Genomic DNA, 20155 nt, shown 5'->3' with positions numbered 1-20155 from the left:
TGGAGGGGCCGGGGGGGGGGGGGGGGGGGGGGGGGCTGCTTCAGAGGAGGGAGATGCCTGAGAGGTGTTTTTGCTGGTTCAACAGCTACAGTAGCCCACTGAACAGAGGGGTCAGCATCTTCTCCGTGCGTGAGTGTGTTCACATGCCAGGGATTGCACTTTTGAGCGTGAGTATGTGTGAAAGTGCGGGGAGGAGCGTGACAGGGAGGCAGGCTCGTAGTGAAGACAAAGCGAGAGGCCGTGCGTGTTTGTTTGTCAGCAGCTTCGCACGCCATCACAGAAAGAGACACTTCACTGGTGCTGTTTCATCATTTTTTCCCATCAACTTTATTTTCTTTTTCCAGCACATAAAAACAAAACCTATCAGATACATGATCTATCAATGATCTATTGCACTATTGATCATCATCTATTGTAATTATCGTACTGAGGGATTGTGTGCACTGACATCTGACTTTGGCTCAATCGGATCTAAAATAACAGGCAAACAGATGTAAAGCAAAACTGTACATGAAAAAAAGAATCAAAGAAATAAAGCATATTTATGTGTAAAATGACCAGCTGGTTCATTAGATAAGAGCACGGGGATGAGATTTTTGCACAGCAAGTTTGCAGCCACCTGCTCTGCTCAGATAGGGCTTAATGACAGCACTGCTGTTATTTTTCCACGTATTGAACAGTCCCAGTGAGCCTCACTTTTAATTACTCCTAATCAATACTGTGAGCACATCATTACACAGCAAAAAGCTTTACGGCATACACCATTAAAATCATAAGTATATGTACCTGTGCAAGCTAACAAGCCTCTCGTCTGGGAAAGACATTAAAAAGAGGCTTTTATTGATAAAACTGTAATGTTTACTTGGAGTAATAGGATATTTGTAGTTGCAATGCAGATAGGCCATATTCCATAGCGTGCTCAAGAATAAAAAAATAATAATAATGCAGATAAACTGTGAATGTCAAATGAGGACTCCCTTCCAGTGACATTACACACCACACAGTGTGAGCCTGGGTGGGTGGAGCAGAGCTGTGGTCCACCCTAACTGTCACATTGTGATAACTGCATTGTTTAAACATCTCAGTGGGTCATCTGAAGTCGTTAAACCTTGAGGTCGAGCCAGGTCAGAGGAGTCTGACTAAGCGCTTCCACAGGACGCCTCTCTTATAAAATACACAAATATCTAAAAATGGCTCCCCGCTCAATTTGCTTCATAGTCAACATGTCATTTATCCAAAATAGAGAGCACAAAAAACCCCAGAGTGAGATACTGTAGGTAGTCAGAAAGAAACATTTAAGTGCTGTTGATGCTGAGTACTTGCAATGGACAATACAAAGTGCTAAGGTGGAATTGGCATCAAAATGGTGAGATGTCCTGCTTTTACATACTGTGTGGTCATTGTAGCTGCATGAATGAAACCCTGACTGGTGAAATATAACTGGTAAATTGCACGTGTGCACAACATATGACTACTTTACTTAAAGGAAAGGAAAGTAAAGTATCTGCCTTGGATAGTCTAGTGCTATAAAAACTATCTGCATGCATAGAGATTATTTTTCTCACGTTCATACTACAGTACCTTTAGATCAAGTTAAGTCTTATAAAAAAAGTCTAAGATGGCAGTCCATAGTACTGACTATGTTTGCAGTGTTGATACACATTGTGTGATGAGTGAGTTAATAGACATGCATCAAAGAGAGTGCCCGAAAATCGAGGTGTCTTGGCATTTTCATGTAAACGTCTGAATTTGGTTATGAGAGGTGTAATACTCGCTGCTAGCTCTCACGTTCAAATTCTCTGCTATAAAACTACAATCGGAAGGATAACAGGATCATCTGGCTAGACTTGGAACGGCGGCTGGAGCAGATTTGGGAGCCGTTTTCAAACAGCGGTGAGCGGTGACGGAGCAAAGTCTGGGTTGATGAAGGAGAAGCCTTCGAAGTCTTCCTGGTTCATGGCTGCGAGTATATCCGGGTCCGAGGGGGTGAGCGCCGTTTGAGCAGCTGTGAAGAACTTGTCAAAGTTCTCACCTTTTTTCCCACCCTGGCGATGAAGAAGAAGAGAAGGTATGTACACACAAGACTGAGATTGGGGCACATCTTCATGCATGCATGATATTGCATCCACAATAAACTTTACAAAATCCCTCCCCCCGGAACAAAAATAGTTTATTAAAAATGTTAAACTATAAAAAGAATCCACCCCCACGTTTTTTCCTCACTGAGACCTCCTTTTATCTCACTACAGAAGCACACAGGAAGAAAGCTGATCACATATCCTCCCCAGATGCCTAACAGCATATGACAGCCGTTCTGCCGAATGATATGAATCTCATTTGGCTAATGGGCCTGGCCTCTAACCCCTGAGCATACTCGGCTCACTCAAGGCACACCTCACAAACGGCCAGTGCGCCGGCACTTTGGCAAGTGGCAGGCTAATGATGACATACATTTGCATATGGGAGGAGTAGGCAAGACCCCAAGGTCAGAAGGTCTTGTCTGTTATGACTGAACTGTCTGTTCCTGAGCTCTTAAAGCCTATCTAAGAACCCAAAGAGGTGATAAATGAGGAAATAGAGGGGATGTGAAGGGGAGAGAGGAAGAGACAGAGAGAGGAAGAGGGAATGAAAAGGCCAAGGCAAATGTGGAGGAAACACGCAGGGAAACGAGGGACAATGTGGGAGTCAGAGAAAAAGGAGACAGATGGAAGAAAGTGACAGCTCCAATTCCCTATAAGTGTCCTCAGAGAGGCAGAGAAGAGAAGAAAGAGAGGAGGAGGAGGAAGAAAGAAGGAACATGTGGTTCATCTGTTTAACTGAACTGACAGTTCTGGGTTTGAAAGGTGGCGGGATTTCCAGTCTCTCCAGACGGTCCCAGTCAATCCAGCGGAAGAACGGATGCTCTCTGATCTCCCTCTCTGCATCTTCTCCTTCACCCAGGCGCTTGGCCGGGTGCTTTGTCAGGAGCTGAGTCAAGAGAGGAGGAAATGAGGGGAGAAATGTGAGAAAAAGCGACTAGGCTGGGATAATAATGTGATACAATAAATGACTTCTGTTTATGATCTGCCTCGGTTAGAGCAGTCGGTGTGCATGATAAGCTTTGCTTTATTTTGGAATCATGTACTGTAATCCAATTCCTTTGTTGTCTTGCCAACGAATGGATTTTTATTGCACTATCACTTTGAAAAACCTTGACATTTTTTGGGAATTATGCTTGTTTGCTTCTTGCAGAGAGATGAAGATCATTAAGATTCTGCTATCTGTACACCAATTATGAAGCTACAGCCAGCAGCCACTTAGCTATGCATAAACAACCGGAAAAAAAACAAAACAGTTCTTACTCACTATTTGTGAGTAATAAAACTCAACTGTCCAAAACATGGATAAAAACACTGTAGTGTAAAAATAAAAAGTTTTGCGCTGAAGAGTAAAGTTGGTTGCCTCCAGCCTGATATCTAACAGGCAGTTGTAAAAGTGGTGTCGGTCCAGCTCTTTGTAAAGAAGCAAATTAACATAGTTCCAAAAACTATTCCTTTAGGCGACCGAATACAATCTTGCACGAGTAAAGAGTTATTTCATTTCCTGATTTACAGTACATGAACTTTTATCTTAATTGCCCGTGTGTTAAAAGTTAATATGAGAAACGAGGATTGAACTCACTCCCTTGCAGATAGCTACAGCCTCCCGAGAGAGACTTTTTGGGTATGAGACACTCTGCTCCATGATGGACTGAAACAGCTCCTCCTCGTCAATGCCATCAAATGGCGGCTTAAAGGAAAAGAGAGTGAGGGAGAGAGCGGAAGAGTTTAAGCACAGACCTGTGGGCAAATTGATAACGAATATAATGAAATTAAAGTTCTTTGAAAGTCTTTTGAAGTGATTACAAAGGACGAGTACTGGGGGCTTAAAGTGTCTGTGCACGCTATTGTTAGGATTAAGCTGAGTGTTACCTGTCCTGCCAGCATTTCATACAGCAGCACTCCATAAGACCACCAGTCCACTGCTTTATTATAGGGCTGATAGGCCACAATCTGGGGGAGGGAAAAAGGATGGAGAATGTATGAGAAGATATAAATGGGGAAGAATGGCAGTGCAGCGATAGGAAGAGAGAGGCAGCTGGCTGCTTGGATGATATGCAGCTACAAGAAACAGCAGGGGTGAAAAACAGAGAGAAGCGAAAGGATAAAGTGCGGCGTAAGGGAGGGTTCATGTGTGAATGAGCTCAGAAATAATCAACACACGGATTTGGATTTCCACTTGTGTTCACAAGCTTGTGTGTGTGTTTGTTTGTTTGTTTCCCCGATACGTGCGCGCGTGTGTGTGGATGCCAGGAGGGGGAGGTGGTGGTGTGCTGTGCAGAGGGGCACGAGGGAACAATCCCCAGCCTCTGGGGAAATATATTGCAACTCTTCCAAAATGGCAGACACAGGAGAATCAATGGGTGTTTACATAACAGAGTCAATACCCAGGGGTTCCACAGCAAGGTTTACAATATCAAAGACGCACACAACAGTCGCTTCCCCACTTTCTCTCCCCCCCCCCCCGTATCACTCAGCTACGAGTCCACCGACCGAGATGCGCCTTCACGCCTTCTCTGAAGTAAATTGTTTAAGATCACTTCACACGGTAAGGGGCACATACGCATTTCCAACAATTTGTAAGGTAAACATTATACAGGCAGACAGTTATGGTTTACATATCAAAAGAACGTCAAGCAAAACCACCTTTGCTTTTTCATTATTTCACTGCGGCTGATATTTGCACTGACATTAGTGACATCCCTTTTAGTCTTTTGGTGCTTCATCTCATTATGTTCACACAATTTCAGCTCCGTCTTCAACCACAGACAGTGGCGCACATGAAAACTGAAACAGGATTTCTTTGTTACAAATTTATACTGACCGATGAAACGGATTTCTCTACTTTAAAAAAAAATACAGATAATAGCCGAGCTTTTTGCCACCCTTTTCCTATCATTCAGAAAAATAAACTGCTGACTTGAAGTAATGTGATTACATGTAAATTCTCAATGTAATACTATTGCATAGGTACAATGTGGAACATTAACTTCAATGGAATCTGGTCAAAAGAAATGTATTTTATTGGTATACACTCATTTTATACCAAGGATATTTTCCTTAATTATTCATTACTTAACAACCTTTCATCTTTCATGTTTATGAGGGCAAAGAATCATTTTTTAGGTGCTCCACCGCAGCTCAACACAAACACTTCTTTGTTTGCTTCCTTCAACTCATTAACCATAACTTTAAATAAAAACCTACTTAATTTTACAGACTGCTGAAATCCCATAATAACATGAAATAAACCTCACTACATTTTCTGGAAATGTACTAAAAAGTAAAGTTGGCAAAATTTATAACTGCCGGGTATGAGCAAGGGCAAGCTACCCATTGTAGTGGTTTGTTTAACTATTTTTAAATAAAGACTTTACATGCAAGTTAAACCTGTCAGCGGCTGTGAGAAAGCGGCGCTATGCTCGTAAAACAATGTCTCTGAAGGACAGTAGTGACTTCTATGCAACACTCTCATAGTACAATCACACACCACTGCTTACTGAATCATGTGAAGTTAATTATTCACAAACTGCTGACAAGGTCAGAGAGGACAGAAGAGACGAGGGGGAGCTGCAGCGAAGCAACTCGGCGTCTCGCGGCAATGCAGAACAGGTCAAGCAAACTAAGAGGGGTGAAATGAGGGAAAATGAGGGAAAATAAGGAACAAATGAGGGAAATATCAGGAGTGACTGTGGACAATAGCGTGAGGGCAGTGGTCACGGTACCTCAGGGGCGATGTAGTCAGGAGTGCCGCAGAAGGTACGTGTGGTGTCGCCCTCGAACATGCCCTCCCTGCACATCCCAAAGTCTGCTATCTTTATGTGGCCCTCGCTGTCGAGCAGCACATTATCCAGCTTTAGATCCCTGAGAGGGGAGAAACGCCACACAGGTATGAATCACTTTGATAGATACCATCTTTATAACAGTCATTAGCTACAAGAGACATGATAAATCTGTGTCGTGTCTGTGCCGAACGCAGACTGAAGTGAACACGGGCAAACCAGGCCACGTTATGAAGCAGCCCACTTCTTTACCTGTAGATGATGCCTTTGCTGTGGAGGAAGAAGAGGCCGACCGCTATCTCTGCCGCATAAAACCTGGAGGGAGAGAGGAGGAGGAGAAGGAGGGACAGAGAATCAGCTAATTCAAAAGAGGATGATGACAAGAGGTTAGGAGAGAGGGAATGGCGCTGGAGAGGGTGATGAAAGGGAGAAGCAACCAAAGAGATGAAAGGCAGGAAAATGAAGAAAGAGAGATGGAAATGAGCAACAGGGCAAAAATTTGTTTTAGATGATTGATCAAAGATTATTGATTAGAAGAACAGCCAGGGGGAGGGAGAATGTAGATGATACGATAAGATTAGTGGGAGGAGAAAGTCGGGGAAGAGAAAAGGGCTGGCACTTGAGTTGATGACTTTTTATGAGTCACCAGGTATAATGAACAAAGCTAAGGGACGAGTGTGTATGTAAGAGAGCACAGAACAAAAAGGCAGGAAATGAGACTTTGTGTAGATAAGGACGGTGATTAAAGGAGCTTTTTGACTACATACGCTGCGTGAGGCTCTTTGAACTTCCCAACTATCTGAATGTGAAACATCAGGTCTCCTCCGTTGACATATTCCATCACGTAATACAGTCGGTCCTGCAGAAGCAAAAACACACACACACACATGCGCAAGCTCCTCATGCATAAGCACCTCTTGTCCAAATTAAAAAGCAATCTGTTAAAATACCTCCTTCAGGACCGAGGACCTTGTTAAAGAAAGCAAGCTAATTATTTCATTTATTAATCGGAATTCACCCAACCTGGACCGAAACAACTCCTGGGAGGACGATGCAGCCAAAGTGTCAGGCAGCTTTATGGCCAATTTAATGAAATTTAGATAGATCATTTGGGAACCCAGATACCCACACACCTCAGTCTGGAAGGCGCAGTAGAGGGACGTGAGGAAGTGAGGACGAGAAAGGAGCGCCAGAACCCTCCTCTCTACTAGAGCGCTCTCCGTGTCCTCGTCCTGGAAGAGAACGTCTTTCTTCAGCACTTTTATGGCAAACAGACGCTCGCTGCCTCGCTCCTCTGCCAGCAGCACCTGTGCAGGAGCGGGAAGAGAAGAGAAAGTTTCTGAAGAAACAAGGAGACAAGCGTGAATCCCAAAAGTCTGCAAAGCAGCTACCGTATGTCTTCAAAACCCATAAATAAACAAAATGTTTACAGAAAACACAGGACTGGCTTTCGGGTTGAAATGTTAGAGAGTCGAGAAAACACAATTTCCCCAAAATTCCAAAGTCACCTTTGAACATTTCTGAACGGATAACACAACAGCAGCAAACCAGGAGCAGCTTTAAAAAAATGACTATAACTTTGGCATAAAGTCCTCTCAGACTTAAAAAAAAATCCCCAATGCAACTCTTCTCGCTCCAAAGACAGCCATGCATGTGACGTGCTGTACTGCAGTCAGGTCTGAGTGTTTTTTAGGTTATTGTGTTAGCAGTGATGAGGTGCACTGGTCGCAGGAGAAAACTAGTTCCACTGTTTAAATAAACCAGCGCCCGTGTAAAATGAATAAAAGGCATATATAGTGCAAGAGGAAAAGAAAAAGTTATAACTTCAGAATGGATAACAGCAAGTTTGGTAATGTACATGTATGATGAAATAACTCAATGTAAAGTTTAATTAAAGTTGAAACAGGCCTGAGGGTTTCGAGACATTAATGTCTCGAGTGGACAGGGAAAGCCCTAAAAGCTTGCTCTCGTGTTTTAATCAGACATTAAAAACACATTTTCTCACTCCTATTAAACTGGCTGCTCGTGGGTAGCTCTGAGTGCTAATGATGCTATAATTTTCCACAATGAGTGCCACGTGATCCAGGTTTCACTGAGATAAATATGGTCAATAAATATGGAAAATGCTGACAACAACACTGTTAGAAATGATCAACCCTCAGTGCTGAGCTGTAATAGAGGCGAGTGGAAATTAAGGATCTCATTTTACTTTCAAGTGGAGGTGAATAGCACTGAAAATTACACCGTTTTTAAAAATATATATATAAAACAGTGCGACTACGCTAAGATCACTCCCTCTGTGTGTGTGTGTGCAGGGCTATTGATGAACTGCCAGTCAGCAGGAGAAATCCTACCATCTGTGATTGTGTCTCCTGCTCTGCGTCGTGGTTTTAAACCAACTCACATAAAAATAGGACTCATCACCCTGCAGAATATTACAAATCTTAGTAGCATGTACTTTTTCTATTTGCCGCTCTTGTTATCCCATTTCCTTTTTGGTCATTTTGTCACTTTCTGCAGCACAGTAATCCTTCTCTCTTCCCTCTATCTCTGTCTGTCTCCTTCTCACTTTCCCTCACTCAGCAGCCCCGGGGTCTGTCTCTCCTTTCTTGGGTCCTTTTTTTTTTTTTTCCTCTCTCCTCACATCTTACGTAAGTCGAGTCTATTTCTCCTGTCCTCTGTAGACTCTCCTCTGACAGTTATGAAACAGCACAGGGGGATTTCAGAAGAGGAAGAAGGACTCAAAACTCCTCTCTCTTCATTATGTCTCATCTACTGGGGAATTAAAGAGAAAATGGAGAGCAAAGGCTCCCTTGAAATGAACACCTCCAGGATGACTGCCTGTGTAGCATGTGGGAAGCTCACGACTGCTGACAACACAAAAGCAGAAAAGGGTTAAATGAATCATTTGGCAGCAGAAGTAAAGACAGTGAGTATGTTCGTAAGAAAGGGTAATTTATTATTTTTTTCAAAGAAATTCTGGTTTCCTGTGCCTGGGAGCTGCTGCATGAAATGCCACTTGAAGGTCAAGTCCATCGATAGAAGAAAGGATTTAAATCCAGGAATAATCTTTGTTGTTTCCAGCATGAATGGTCTCTTTGATATCATTCACAGTTGCTGGATAAGAGGTGATGATTGTGTGTACAAAAGAAAAGATGGCATTTCGTTTACCTTGCCAAAGCTGCCTTTTCCAAGAACCATGAGGAAGTTGAAATCGTGGATGCCCATTTTAACTTTGCCAGGGCCCGGAGTGTGGACAGGGGGACAGGAGGGAATGAGGGTCGGGGACAGGGCCACGGGAAATGGTTCAGACAGCGGGGAAGGCATCGCTTGAGGCAAAGAAGGTGTAGTAGCATCTGGCTGAGGCTCCTGGAGAAATAAAATGGGATGTTCGAGAGATAAACGACACACACCCACACAGATCCATAAAACAGGAACCCAAGACAAACCTCAAACTCCCTCCTACCCCCCAGTTTTGGACTGCAGTCAGGCAGCACAATTCTGCACCCTGGTGGATGCAGAGTGCAACAGAGAAGAAAGGGCACTCAGTATAATTTATTATCTAATTATTTAGCAATAACACCGGCATTAATCTTCCAAGTTTTTTTTTTCTTCCTTAGATAGAACTGTAGGAAACGGGATAGTTCAGCAGGACAGACGCTGACCCAGTATGAGCTGTGGCAGCTGCTGTTTGTTAGATGTAGGTAATTATAAGCTGATAAAAGCTATGCCAAGGTCTAAGGATGAATGGTCAAAGGCATGGCACAAAATAAAGGGTTGCTCCACTTCCTGGTGAATACAGGTATAAATATCCCGTCACTTGCTTTTTGTTCACCTTGAGCCCATCTGATGGCTTTATGTCCATATAAAGCAGCCTGCTGCCTACCTGCAGGTCCGGGTCTGGCACAGGAATGTTGTAGTACTCTCCCTCATCTTGGGCCAGCAGTTTGAACCAACCACTGATTGGACGCCTGAAGATCTCACTCACGCCAAACGACAGCGCTCCCATGAAATCGTTCCTAGACGTCCGGTCCCAGTCCCATATCTCCACAGACAGACGCCTGTCCCACTGGTGACCACGCACGGAGCTGAGGAGTCAAACACACACTTGTGACAATTTGATACATGATGAAACACAAAGCATAGAACGAAATCATCCCTTTTCAGTGTGACCTTTGCTGAAATGTCTTATTTCCCCTGGATATCAAAGATGCACCTATAAGAAAGTAAAGGTTAACGCCGCTGAGTAATCCGATTTTACATATAGCAACGTTTGTGGCAGAACCCTGTAAATTTTCAACCCTAAAGTTTGCAAGGACTCACAAGGTGAAGCTCTCATTCCAGACGGGATTGAGTGTTGAGCGGATGGTCTTAGTCTTCTGTTTGCTGTGGCTCTTTGGGTCTGGAATCAATTTCAGTTTAACATACGGGTCTGACAAGCCATTTGGGTCCATGGGCATCAAGTTACGAGCCTCCCGCACTGAAACAGCAGTGAAACAATAAAAGGAAAGAAGAGAAACCTTACATTTCCTGCAGAAGCCTGCTTTTTGTTTAAATTGGTTGAATCCAGCGGGTCCTCCCACCTGTGACAAAGACGTCCTCCTTTTCTCCTCTGATGGTCAGATGGATTCTTCCTCTCTTCTCTGTGTGATCCTGGCCACACAGACTGGGGACGCTGGTCTCGCATCGCCGATGGACGTTCATGTCACAGCCTCACCACACAAAGACGCACAAAAGACAAAGTGTGAACACAGACATGCGCTGGATACATGTGGAGTAATTAGTTGTAATCAGTCTAAATCCACTAGCTTTATTAAGCATAATAATTAAAAAGATGAGATGAGGAATAGTGGTTGTGGGCTTCACTAGCTTTCAAAAAACAAGAACATTTATGTGAGCAAGTTCTGAAATTATTGGTTGGTATGTGCCAGACATTCTTCACGGGGTATAGAAGCCTCCTGGACTCTCCACTAGTTTCCAAACTCTTCATCTAATTCTCAGCAAGAAAGTGAACAAGCGCTTTTTCTTTTCTTTTTTTAGTGACTAACTATTCCTTTATCTTAGCCAAAAAAAAAAAGAAAAGAAAAAAAGATTAATGATAATAATAGCTGGAAGTCTTCTCCAGATGTGAGTTTCAGCAATGTGCATATGTGGAGTGATATTCATCTGAGCATAATAGCTAATAAAGGCTCGAAGCACGTAGATTTATGTATCTCATAGAGTGGAGTGAAACTCACTGGTACATTTCATGCCCTGGTGTATGAGGCCATACAGCAACGAGCCACAGTGGTCACAAAATGTAGGGCTGGAGTACGTGTGGATCTTAAATGTGTGTCGACTCTTCAGGTCCTGAAATAAAACAGAAAAACAATCTGCGCTGAGAACTCGTTCTCTCTCACACACACATACATACGATGATTGTGGAACACACACACAGACACACACACACACACACACACGTGCAGAGCGTGATTAGCGGAGAGAAGATGAGTGGGGCATTCGTGGACAAGCCAATTAGATCTCTCCACTCGGAGAGGACACACAGTGTCTGCGTGTGTGTGAGCGTGTATATACTGTGCACAGAGGGATGAATCATTTTTATCTCTCTTCAGCTCATCAGACCACCCCACCGCCACGCTTCATACACCACCTTCTCCCAAACTGTTTTCCCTCCCTTGTCGCACTGAGTCGCTATTTAAAAACTGTCACCCTGTTTCTTCTCTTTCCCTCTGTGTGTTCTTTCACTGTCTCATCCATTTTCGATCTCTCACACATGCACACACACACACACACACACATTTTCTCATTGACCTCAATTCTCAGGCAGTTTATTTAGCTGGTAGAAAAAAAATGTGAGTGAAAGACAAATCTCCCTGAAATCCTCAAAATGCCACACAGAAGAAGACTGAGCAGTCTGTGGCTCTCGCTCTCTTTCTCCCCCCTCTAATTCTCACTCTTATCAGTCCATCCTGCCCTCCACCTGTGTCTCCCCCACACCCTATCTCCCACTCCCAGCATTTCAGATGCCTTCTAGGACTGCACGACATGAGTGCAGACGTCATGGATGGAAACAGGCTGCATGATGAGAAAGATGCATGGACTGATGGCTGACTCACGCACACATGCTACTGTCATCAAAGGATGTTGAAAAATGATGATGACGATGCAAATCTTCACAAAAACCGAAAATAAGAAGGGAAAAGATATGTCTGCTCACATCTGGTCTGGGGGCGGTCACAGAGCCGGGGCACGTGAAGGTCACAAACTCGTGACATCTTTTGTGGACCACAAAACTGCAAACTAGAGAAAGCAAACATCTCAGAATGAATCTGCTTTGCAGGACAAAAAATACATCAGAGAAGATTAACGCTGCAAGGAAAGGCAATAATGCTAGGTTTATCTCTACCTTGACATTGGAATCCCTGTTTCCCAATGCCCCTGTGTGAAAAAGACACATGGATTAAGATACAAAAACAATTTTCTGCAGTCCTCCTTAAGGTGAAATATTTAGCTTTGGAGAATGAGATATTGCTGTTGCGTTACTCTGCACTGTATAAAGACAGGAATGCAGACTCTAGTGGAGAACAAATTGTCTCATAAAAAGACAAAAAAACACCAACAACTTGATATACTAAGTCATTATGTGTGAAGTTTGAGTGCTTTTCCTTTCAAAGCCTCACCGCTGACCAGGTCAAACACTTACACGCACACACACCAATACAATGCTTCTGCAATGTTGGCTAGCTTCCATGGTCTCCTTAAAGCTTTAATTGAATAATTAAGTCATTGATTGACTAAACAGTCCACTCAGCAGCTTGCCTGTTGTGGATCAAGTTTTGATTAGAAGACTTAGAAAGGCAGGCAAACGAGAGACCTCGACAGCTCCTCTACAGTCATACCGGAGAGGCTCAGGGGTTCATAGGAAACTGATCATAATCACTGATCTACAATCAGTTCACCATCTGGCTGAGTAATAATTAAAGAAAGGGTTGCTGAGGGTAATCTGATCCTTGATAGGCACTCAACAGAAGTCCGTGTCTGCAGCACCAAATGCATCCGACCAGTTCTGCTTTTTGACCAGCAGAGAGCATTAGAGAACCAGATATGGTGAGGATTCACAGAGCTGCTTTCTGGCCAGATATCACAGAGAATTTAATGTAGGGGATAACTGCATTTTGAATTAATGATGTGAAAAAAATCTACCAAACACATGCAATTGAATAAAATGCTTCTATAAAAAAATCAGACTAACCCCTCTTGGAGCTTTTTTTTGAGAAAGCTCTTTATCAAAAAACACACTTTGACATGTGACAATAGAACAAACACATAATAAACAAATGAATTTTGCTGCTGCAGATAGAGAATCTATGACACTCTCTCTGATGGTAATTAGCACCGTCCCCTCACAGCGAGCAGGTCCTGGATTCGAATCCATCAGCCGGCTGGGGCCTTTATGGGTGGAGTTTGCATGGGTTCCCTTCGGGTACTCTGGCACAGTCCAAAGACATGCTTGTTAGGTGTTAACTGGTAATTCTAAATTGGCCATAGGTGTGACTGTGAGCGTGAATGGTTGTCTGCCTCTCTGTGTGAGCCCGGCAATAGATTGGCGAGCTGTCCAGGGTGTACCCCCCCCAACTCCCGCCCTATGACAGCTTGGATAGGCTCCAGCCCAACTGCAATCCCTTATTGGATAACTAGATGGATGGATGCTGCAGTTGGTGGCACAGCGGTGCAGTGGTTAGCACTGTTATCTCACAGCAAGAAGTGCCCGAGATTGAACCCGATGACTGGCTGGGGCCTTTCTGTGAGGATGCATGTGCCTGTGTGGATTCTTTCCAAGTTTGCTGGCTTCCTCCCACAGCCCAAAGACATGCATGTTAGGTTAACCGGTGATTCTAATTTGGCTCCAGATGCTAATGTGAGCATGAAATTGTGTGTCCTGTTGTTAGCTCTGTGACACACTGGAGACTTGTCTCTACCTTGACAATACGGATGCTTTAATTTCAGACCATTCTGATGTGGCTCACTATTATGGCTTATTGAGACACTTGATGGTGATGTTATGACCAGCAAATCTGATCTCCATCTATGCCAAATCACAATTCAGCCTTCTTCAGCCTCCTAACATCCACCAGGTGCTCTGGTTAGGATAAGGATTAGGTTAGGATCCAGTCTATTTATAGATAGGGTTTTTTTGTCCTACTTGGCACACACAAGTGGAAAAGCTTGTAAAAGAATAAAAAACAAAACAAAAAATAAACACAGGACCAAAATGACACTATATATGCAATGTTTCCTTAAATAATCCACTTGTTTAGTATATGGATAATACCATCTGACCCTAACAGTAAGCAGGTGACCAGCAGCTTGGTAGATGTTAAAAGGTTTAAGTATCATAACAAATATTTTAAAAACTATGATCCTTGTTAGTATGCTAAGACTGGACTGTGACACGAAGCAATTTCACTTTTTTAATGTTTTCAGACAGTTTAGCTTAGTTATTACCCAAAGGAGCCAAAACAGGTACAACCCACTCCTCTTTAAGACCTTGACTTAATAAACAAGATATTTACATTTACAAATTAGAACAATCTTGCCTTAGTCTTTAATTAATCTAACAATCTCCCCGGGGCCTCTAACACCGTGATTGAAAGCGTCTGCTCTGACATCTTGTGCAAAATAAGAGAGTTTTCAACCTCATCTAAGAGCTGCTACCACTGCCAAGACAGCAGCCAGTTGGAGAAATGTCCTGAAAGATACCCAGAGGCTGCTGGCACGTACAGCGCCCTGCATCCAACATACACTCCCACCATATGTTCAAACACACAGCCCCTTACACTCACAACGATAAACACAGACTACTGCGCCTTCAGTGGTCGCGCTCACAGGGTGTCGTCTGATCATAAAGAAGTCAAATCTGATTCTAAATTCATGTATACGCGCATAAATGTTATAAATGATGATAAGCACTGGTATGTTATTTTACTCTCAGGTTTTTTTTTTTAAAGGTAATCTAATATTTTAAGTTATTAAAGTCACCTGTAAATACTTATATGTACTTCTAGATACTTAAAACCTTAAATACTTACACCAAATCCCAGTTTGGGATTTAGGTGTTTCTGAGATTAATGTCAGAGTTTCTGTAACATTAATCTCAAATCTCCAAATGCAGTCCAGCACCATCTGGAGCAATTACAGCAGATAGTAAACATGGTAAAACTCTATCAGTGCCAAACCGACTGCATTTTAGAATTTTTACTGCTTTTTACTGTATTTTACTGCTTTTTACTGTATTTTACTGCTTGGTTTAGTTTACTCATTAAAAAGCATACTACTAACTCTGTGAAAACAATCCTATGATGTGTTTTGCCTCTCAGGAGGAGACTGCAGAAGTCTGAAACATTAACCCTTTTGAAGTCTCAGTCTGAATTTCAGACTGAATGTTTTCTACTCCTGCATTATTATTGTGGATATCTCAGATTCTTCAGTCCATCCCTTATGAGTCCTTCAGATTTATGAAACTAAAGAGTACCCCTTTAAAAAAAGAAAGTTAATTATTACTAAAAAATTAAATTACTTCAGGGTTGGTGCCTGTCTGTTTTAATGCAGTCAGGCTAAAGTTCATATTCTAATTAAGTTCTTGTTTGTGTGTGTTTTTTCAGTATATAAATCAATGCATCGGCGTGTGTGAGTTCCTAAAGTAACGCCTGGATTATGTGGGCGGCAGTGTGGAGGTGAGGTTATGTGATCAGAGCAGGTCAGTGTGGGCAGTCTCTCCAGCAGGCAGCTGGAAAGGGTGAAAGAAAGAGAAAAGAAAAAAAAGCAGTGAAAGTCAGCACTACGTGGAGTGGTGGGATGCCTGAGGAGGTGGTGTTTGAACAGTTGGGGTGGTTTCTGTGTAGCTGTGTGTGAGTCTGTGTGTACGTGTGTTACCATATGAAGTCGGTGCAATGACTGCAGAAGGTGGGCTGTTTGAAGAAGCGTGCTGTAAACTGGTGGTCTTTCACTTCGACAATCCTTTTGTGTTTGAGCGCTCCCTTCCTCTGAAACACGGGCACCCTGGGTGGAGGGGAGAGAGGCGAGGGCAGAGGGGAGGCACTGGGGGAGGTTGCAGATGTAGGGGAGGCCAGTGTCAGTGGGGAGAGCGAGGGGGACGGGGAGACTGGGGTAGACATGATGCCTGGAGGATGCGGTAAAAAGATGAAAAGGTAAGGGGGATTGGATGATGAGTGTTAGTAACGAAGGCTTTGCTTTGAGCAGAAGACCTTGAATAGAACAGAGGAGAGGGCGGAGAGGAGGAAGCAAGGACAAGGAGGAGGAGCGGGAGGAGGACGATGGATGAAAAGTGTAATGGGTCAGAAGTTGTATTAATGGCACATGGGATGTAGGGTAGGGAGCGGTGAAAGAGTGACGCGATGAGGAGAAAGATCGAGAAGGGATGAATGGGCCGGAAGTGCAGCGCAAAAGAGGGAGCACAGGGAAAGTGGCAGGTAGAGATTGAAAGAGAAAGAAGAGATATAATGAAGGAGACAGGGAGGTTAATTCACATGCTGAGACAGGAGTCTCTTAAGAGACGCTAAACGATTAGTGCAACTCGCTGCGTCCCACATACTGCCTGCCCATGCTACCCATGCATATCCATGTCCCTCGCAGCTATGACTACCCCCCTTCCCTTCCTACCCCCTGGTCGTTATGTCAACTGTACTTCTGTTGCCATGTCAACAACACCCCCACCAGCTGCTCCAATATTAGAGCCTGGTTTCTCCTCATCTTCCTGCCTGCCTTTTTTAGCAATTAGTCCCATTTCTGAAGAAAAGTTTGGACCAGAATAATATGTACATGTCTATAGGGAATGAGATGCGCTGGAAAAAGTGCAAAACGGCAATATTAGCTGGAGAGATTGTGGTGCAAGAGTTGCACGCTACTAAATGATAAATGAAACACCAACAGAGATTTAATGAATAAATAAATAAGCCCACAGCGAAAACCCATACCATAAAAGAAATGTGATGAAATGTTTGTGTCTCAGCAAAGAAGCAGGAGCAAATCAATCAAAGGCGTGAAAGTGGACGGTAAGAAAAATGGCACAGGGCTCAGTAATGAGTAGAATAATGACAAGAAGAAATAAATGTTGTACAGACTCACACGGAAAAGATAATAAAGACTTAATACCTGAATTTGGGACAATTTTGGAGGAAAGTTTTGAGCTGAAGATGTCTTTCTCCTCGTGTTCTCCTCCTCCTCTCTGTCTGGCTCACTTCAAATGAAAGGCTAAGGTGTCACACCTGTAGCTGGTCACCTCAGGAAAAAGAGAACAGGGGGAAGAAAAAGCAGTGGCTAGCAGGGGAAAAACAGCCCCAAAAAAAGAAAAAAATGAAAAGAAAAATGTAAAAATGAAAAATGGGTAAGCAACAAGCGTTTTGAGAGACTCAAGCTTTCTAGGAACCAAATATAGAGAAGTGAAGTGATATATATCCGTTAACCCAGAGGCAGGGTGAGGAGGAGGACGAGATAGAGAGGTGGTATTCTCTTTCCAAGATTGATTCGGTTTTTACTAGGAGGAGGACGAGAGAAAGAGAAAAGGAGAGAGAGTGGAAGTAAAAACAGAAATACGGAGAGAGAGAGAGAGAGAGAGAGAGAGAGAGAGAGAGAGAGAGAGGAGAAAGATTGAGGGGAATAGGCGGCGATTCATTTTGAAATCTGGGTTACTTCTCTCAGGAGAGGGTGAGGGAGGTAGAGGAAGGAGGACGGATGAGGTAGAACATGCCATTTTAGCACCACAAATACAGTATGGACGAGCAAGTGCCAACTGTCTCTCACTTCCTCTTGTGCCAGATGGAGAGAGAGGATTCAGTCTGAAAGAAAAACGCAGAGCTTCTGAGAAATGGCTGAGTGTAGCTAAAAGTGGAAACAAACTCAAGTTTGCTGCCGATCCAGCTGACTGAAGGATCAACAGGCCTGCAAAACAAACAACCCTGTTAGTCCATGCTGCTACGGCTCAGTTTCGGGCTTTTCACATCAGCGTTCTGAGATCAGGAGTAGAGTGGCGATATAGTAACACTGCTCCGCTCTGCACTGAAACCAGGTCAGCTAAGCCTGATGGGAAGAGTAGTCTCCATGAGAGTGGGACTTTTTGTCTGCCGCCTCTACAGTTTGTGGGCATTCAAAGGACAGGCAGATAGTGAGACACACATGGCCCATAAAAACACAAAGCCTTACAGTCCAAACTACAACAGCAGATGCAACCTATTGCTGCATACACAGCCGAGCAGTAGCTTCTTACCTTTTCTATAGGGACACATATTTATTGAGACCCGGTAAGAGTCCAAAGAACTAAATGCTTCCAGATTTGTAGTAGAAGCATCCATCCATTTTCTTCTGCTTATCCAATTTAGGGTTGCAGTTGGGCTGGAGCCTATCCCAGATGTCATAAGGAAAAAGGAGTGTTTGCCCTGTGCCAAACGGTAGACGCGCTAACACATAGAGACAGACAACCATTCACACTCACATTCAATCAAGATTTGAACACAGGACCTTCTTGCTAGGCTGATCACTGCACCACACACGCTCCTGCCCCTCCAAGAGCTTCATATACAAATTTCTTGATAATGAATAAACAACCTAGGCCAGAGATCATTATGGATTGGCGGTGGCTGCTATGGGCCTGGTAGATCCCCTGATACCTTTGAGAGAGCTTTATAACCTCAAAAAGAAGGGGAACAAATTTATAGACAAATGACCAGAGGGGGTGATTTGTCTATACCACAGCCCAGAAGGGCCAGGGTGTGCTCCAGCACGTCAAATTCAGATAAATGGCCTCTACTTATAAAAGTAAGACTAGAATATAAGATATTTGCAAATGTGCCTTTTCACTTTCTTGCCAGATGAGAACAATGACATCTCATGTCCGTTTAGCAAATATGGAGCTGGAACAAAGAGCTGGTTAGCTTTCCAAAAAGACAAAACAGTGGGTAACCACCAGCCACGCTCAGACAGTGGGAGAAGGGCAGAGTAACCAGAGAGAACCCACACAAAGTCAGGGATCAAGACTAAGACCCAGACTGGATTTAAACCCAGGACCTTCTTACTATGCTTAGACCAGGGGTGTCGAACTCCAGGCCTCGAGGGCCGGTGTCCTGCAGGTTTTAGATCTCACCCTGGGTTAACACACCTGAATCACATGATTAGTTCATTACCAGGCCTCTGGAGAACATCAAGACATGTTGAAGAGGTAATTTAGCCATTTAAATCAGCTGTGTTGGATCAAGGACACATCTAAAACCTCCAGGACACCGGCCCTTGAGGCCTGGAGTTCGACACCTGTGGCTTAGACAGTAACAAAAGCTACCAATCTGCACTACTGAGCTCTCAGCAAGTCTTTGTAAATAGCATTCATGCAGCAATCATAGTGTAAGAATGATGCCGCTGTTTTTGGAGACTACGTGCCATGGTTAGCAGTGCAATGCTCATTATGATCTTTGGATGTGCTGAGATGTCAACAAGAGCCAGGCTATATTTAGAAGTCATTCATGAGAGATTGCAATGATCTTTACACCTGACTGTCACTCAGAAGTAAATAAACACATTTTCATAATTCATTAGTTTAACTTTAAAATCACAATCCCTTTCACAGGTTGAAAGCTCATGAAGCAACAGCAAGAACAAACGTTTGTCATCACAATGCTACTAATGCAAGCGCACACAGACACAATTAATCACAGTTTATGTGTGCATGTATGTGTGCAGGCCATGTGTGGTCCACGGATGATCCTGGGAGAAGAGAGCAGCAGGCAGGATCAGAGGCAGAGGATGGAGGGGTGGATTGGAGTGGGACAGAGAGACTGAGAGAGGGAGCGAAGGGTTGAAGGTCTAATTAATGGAAATGTAGGTTATTAGTCTCCTGATGAGGACACTGGCAGAGAATTAATTAACAATTATAATTAGCAAGATTGTTAGAGAGCAAAATGGTGTCAGCCAGCAAGATAATAGTGAGCTAGCGTGCATAAGGTGTGCGTGTGTGTTAGAGCCAGTCATTTTTGGTGAAAAAAAATAACAGCTGTGTGAACATGCCCTATCTGACAATGATATATGTCATTTCAGCATTAGTCATGCAGAACCAGCAGCTGATTGGAAATGATAGGGAGGGGGCTTTCCTTTGCTTTTTCTCTATAGAACTGCCTTTGCTGTCTTCATTTTCTGGCCCATAAGACTCCCAGTCTTCATTGGTCTTATCTTGGATGAGTCATGTTCTTGTTCTGTTGTCACAACTAAATGAGAAAGATGTCCTTGCGCAGT

The 20155-nt window shown here is 43.5% G+C and overlaps 1 protein-coding gene across 1 annotated transcript; it reads right to left on the bottom strand.

Moving 5' to 3' along the window:
• Positions 1 to 51: 51 nt before the first annotated feature.
• prkcg (protein kinase C, gamma) lies at positions 52 to 19147 on the bottom strand. The gene is made up of 17 exons (XM_004550707.2): positions 17033 to 19147; positions 15794 to 16125; positions 12267 to 12298; positions 12078 to 12160; positions 11098 to 11209; positions 10444 to 10572; positions 10184 to 10340; positions 9747 to 9948; positions 9032 to 9229; positions 6994 to 7167; positions 6628 to 6719; positions 6113 to 6175; positions 5804 to 5942; positions 3951 to 4031; positions 3661 to 3768; positions 2827 to 2967; positions 52 to 2045 (listed from the first exon to the last, which is right to left on the bottom strand). The coding sequence occupies exons 2-17, from the start codon at positions 16033 to 16035 to the stop codon at positions 1884 to 1886; spliced, it is 2115 nt and encodes a 704-aa protein (XP_004550764.2). The 5' UTR covers positions 16036 to 16125; positions 17033 to 19147; the 3' UTR covers positions 52 to 1883.
• Between the last annotated feature and the right edge of the window lie 1008 nt (positions 19148 to 20155).

This window comes from Maylandia zebra, linkage group LG11, assembly GCF_041146795.1.
Source record: "Maylandia zebra isolate NMK-2024a linkage group LG11, Mzebra_GT3a, whole genome shotgun sequence".
Taxonomy (NCBI): Eukaryota; Metazoa; Chordata; class Actinopteri; order Cichliformes; family Cichlidae; genus Maylandia; species Maylandia zebra.
This window is presented reverse-complemented; position numbering and strand designations above follow the sequence as displayed.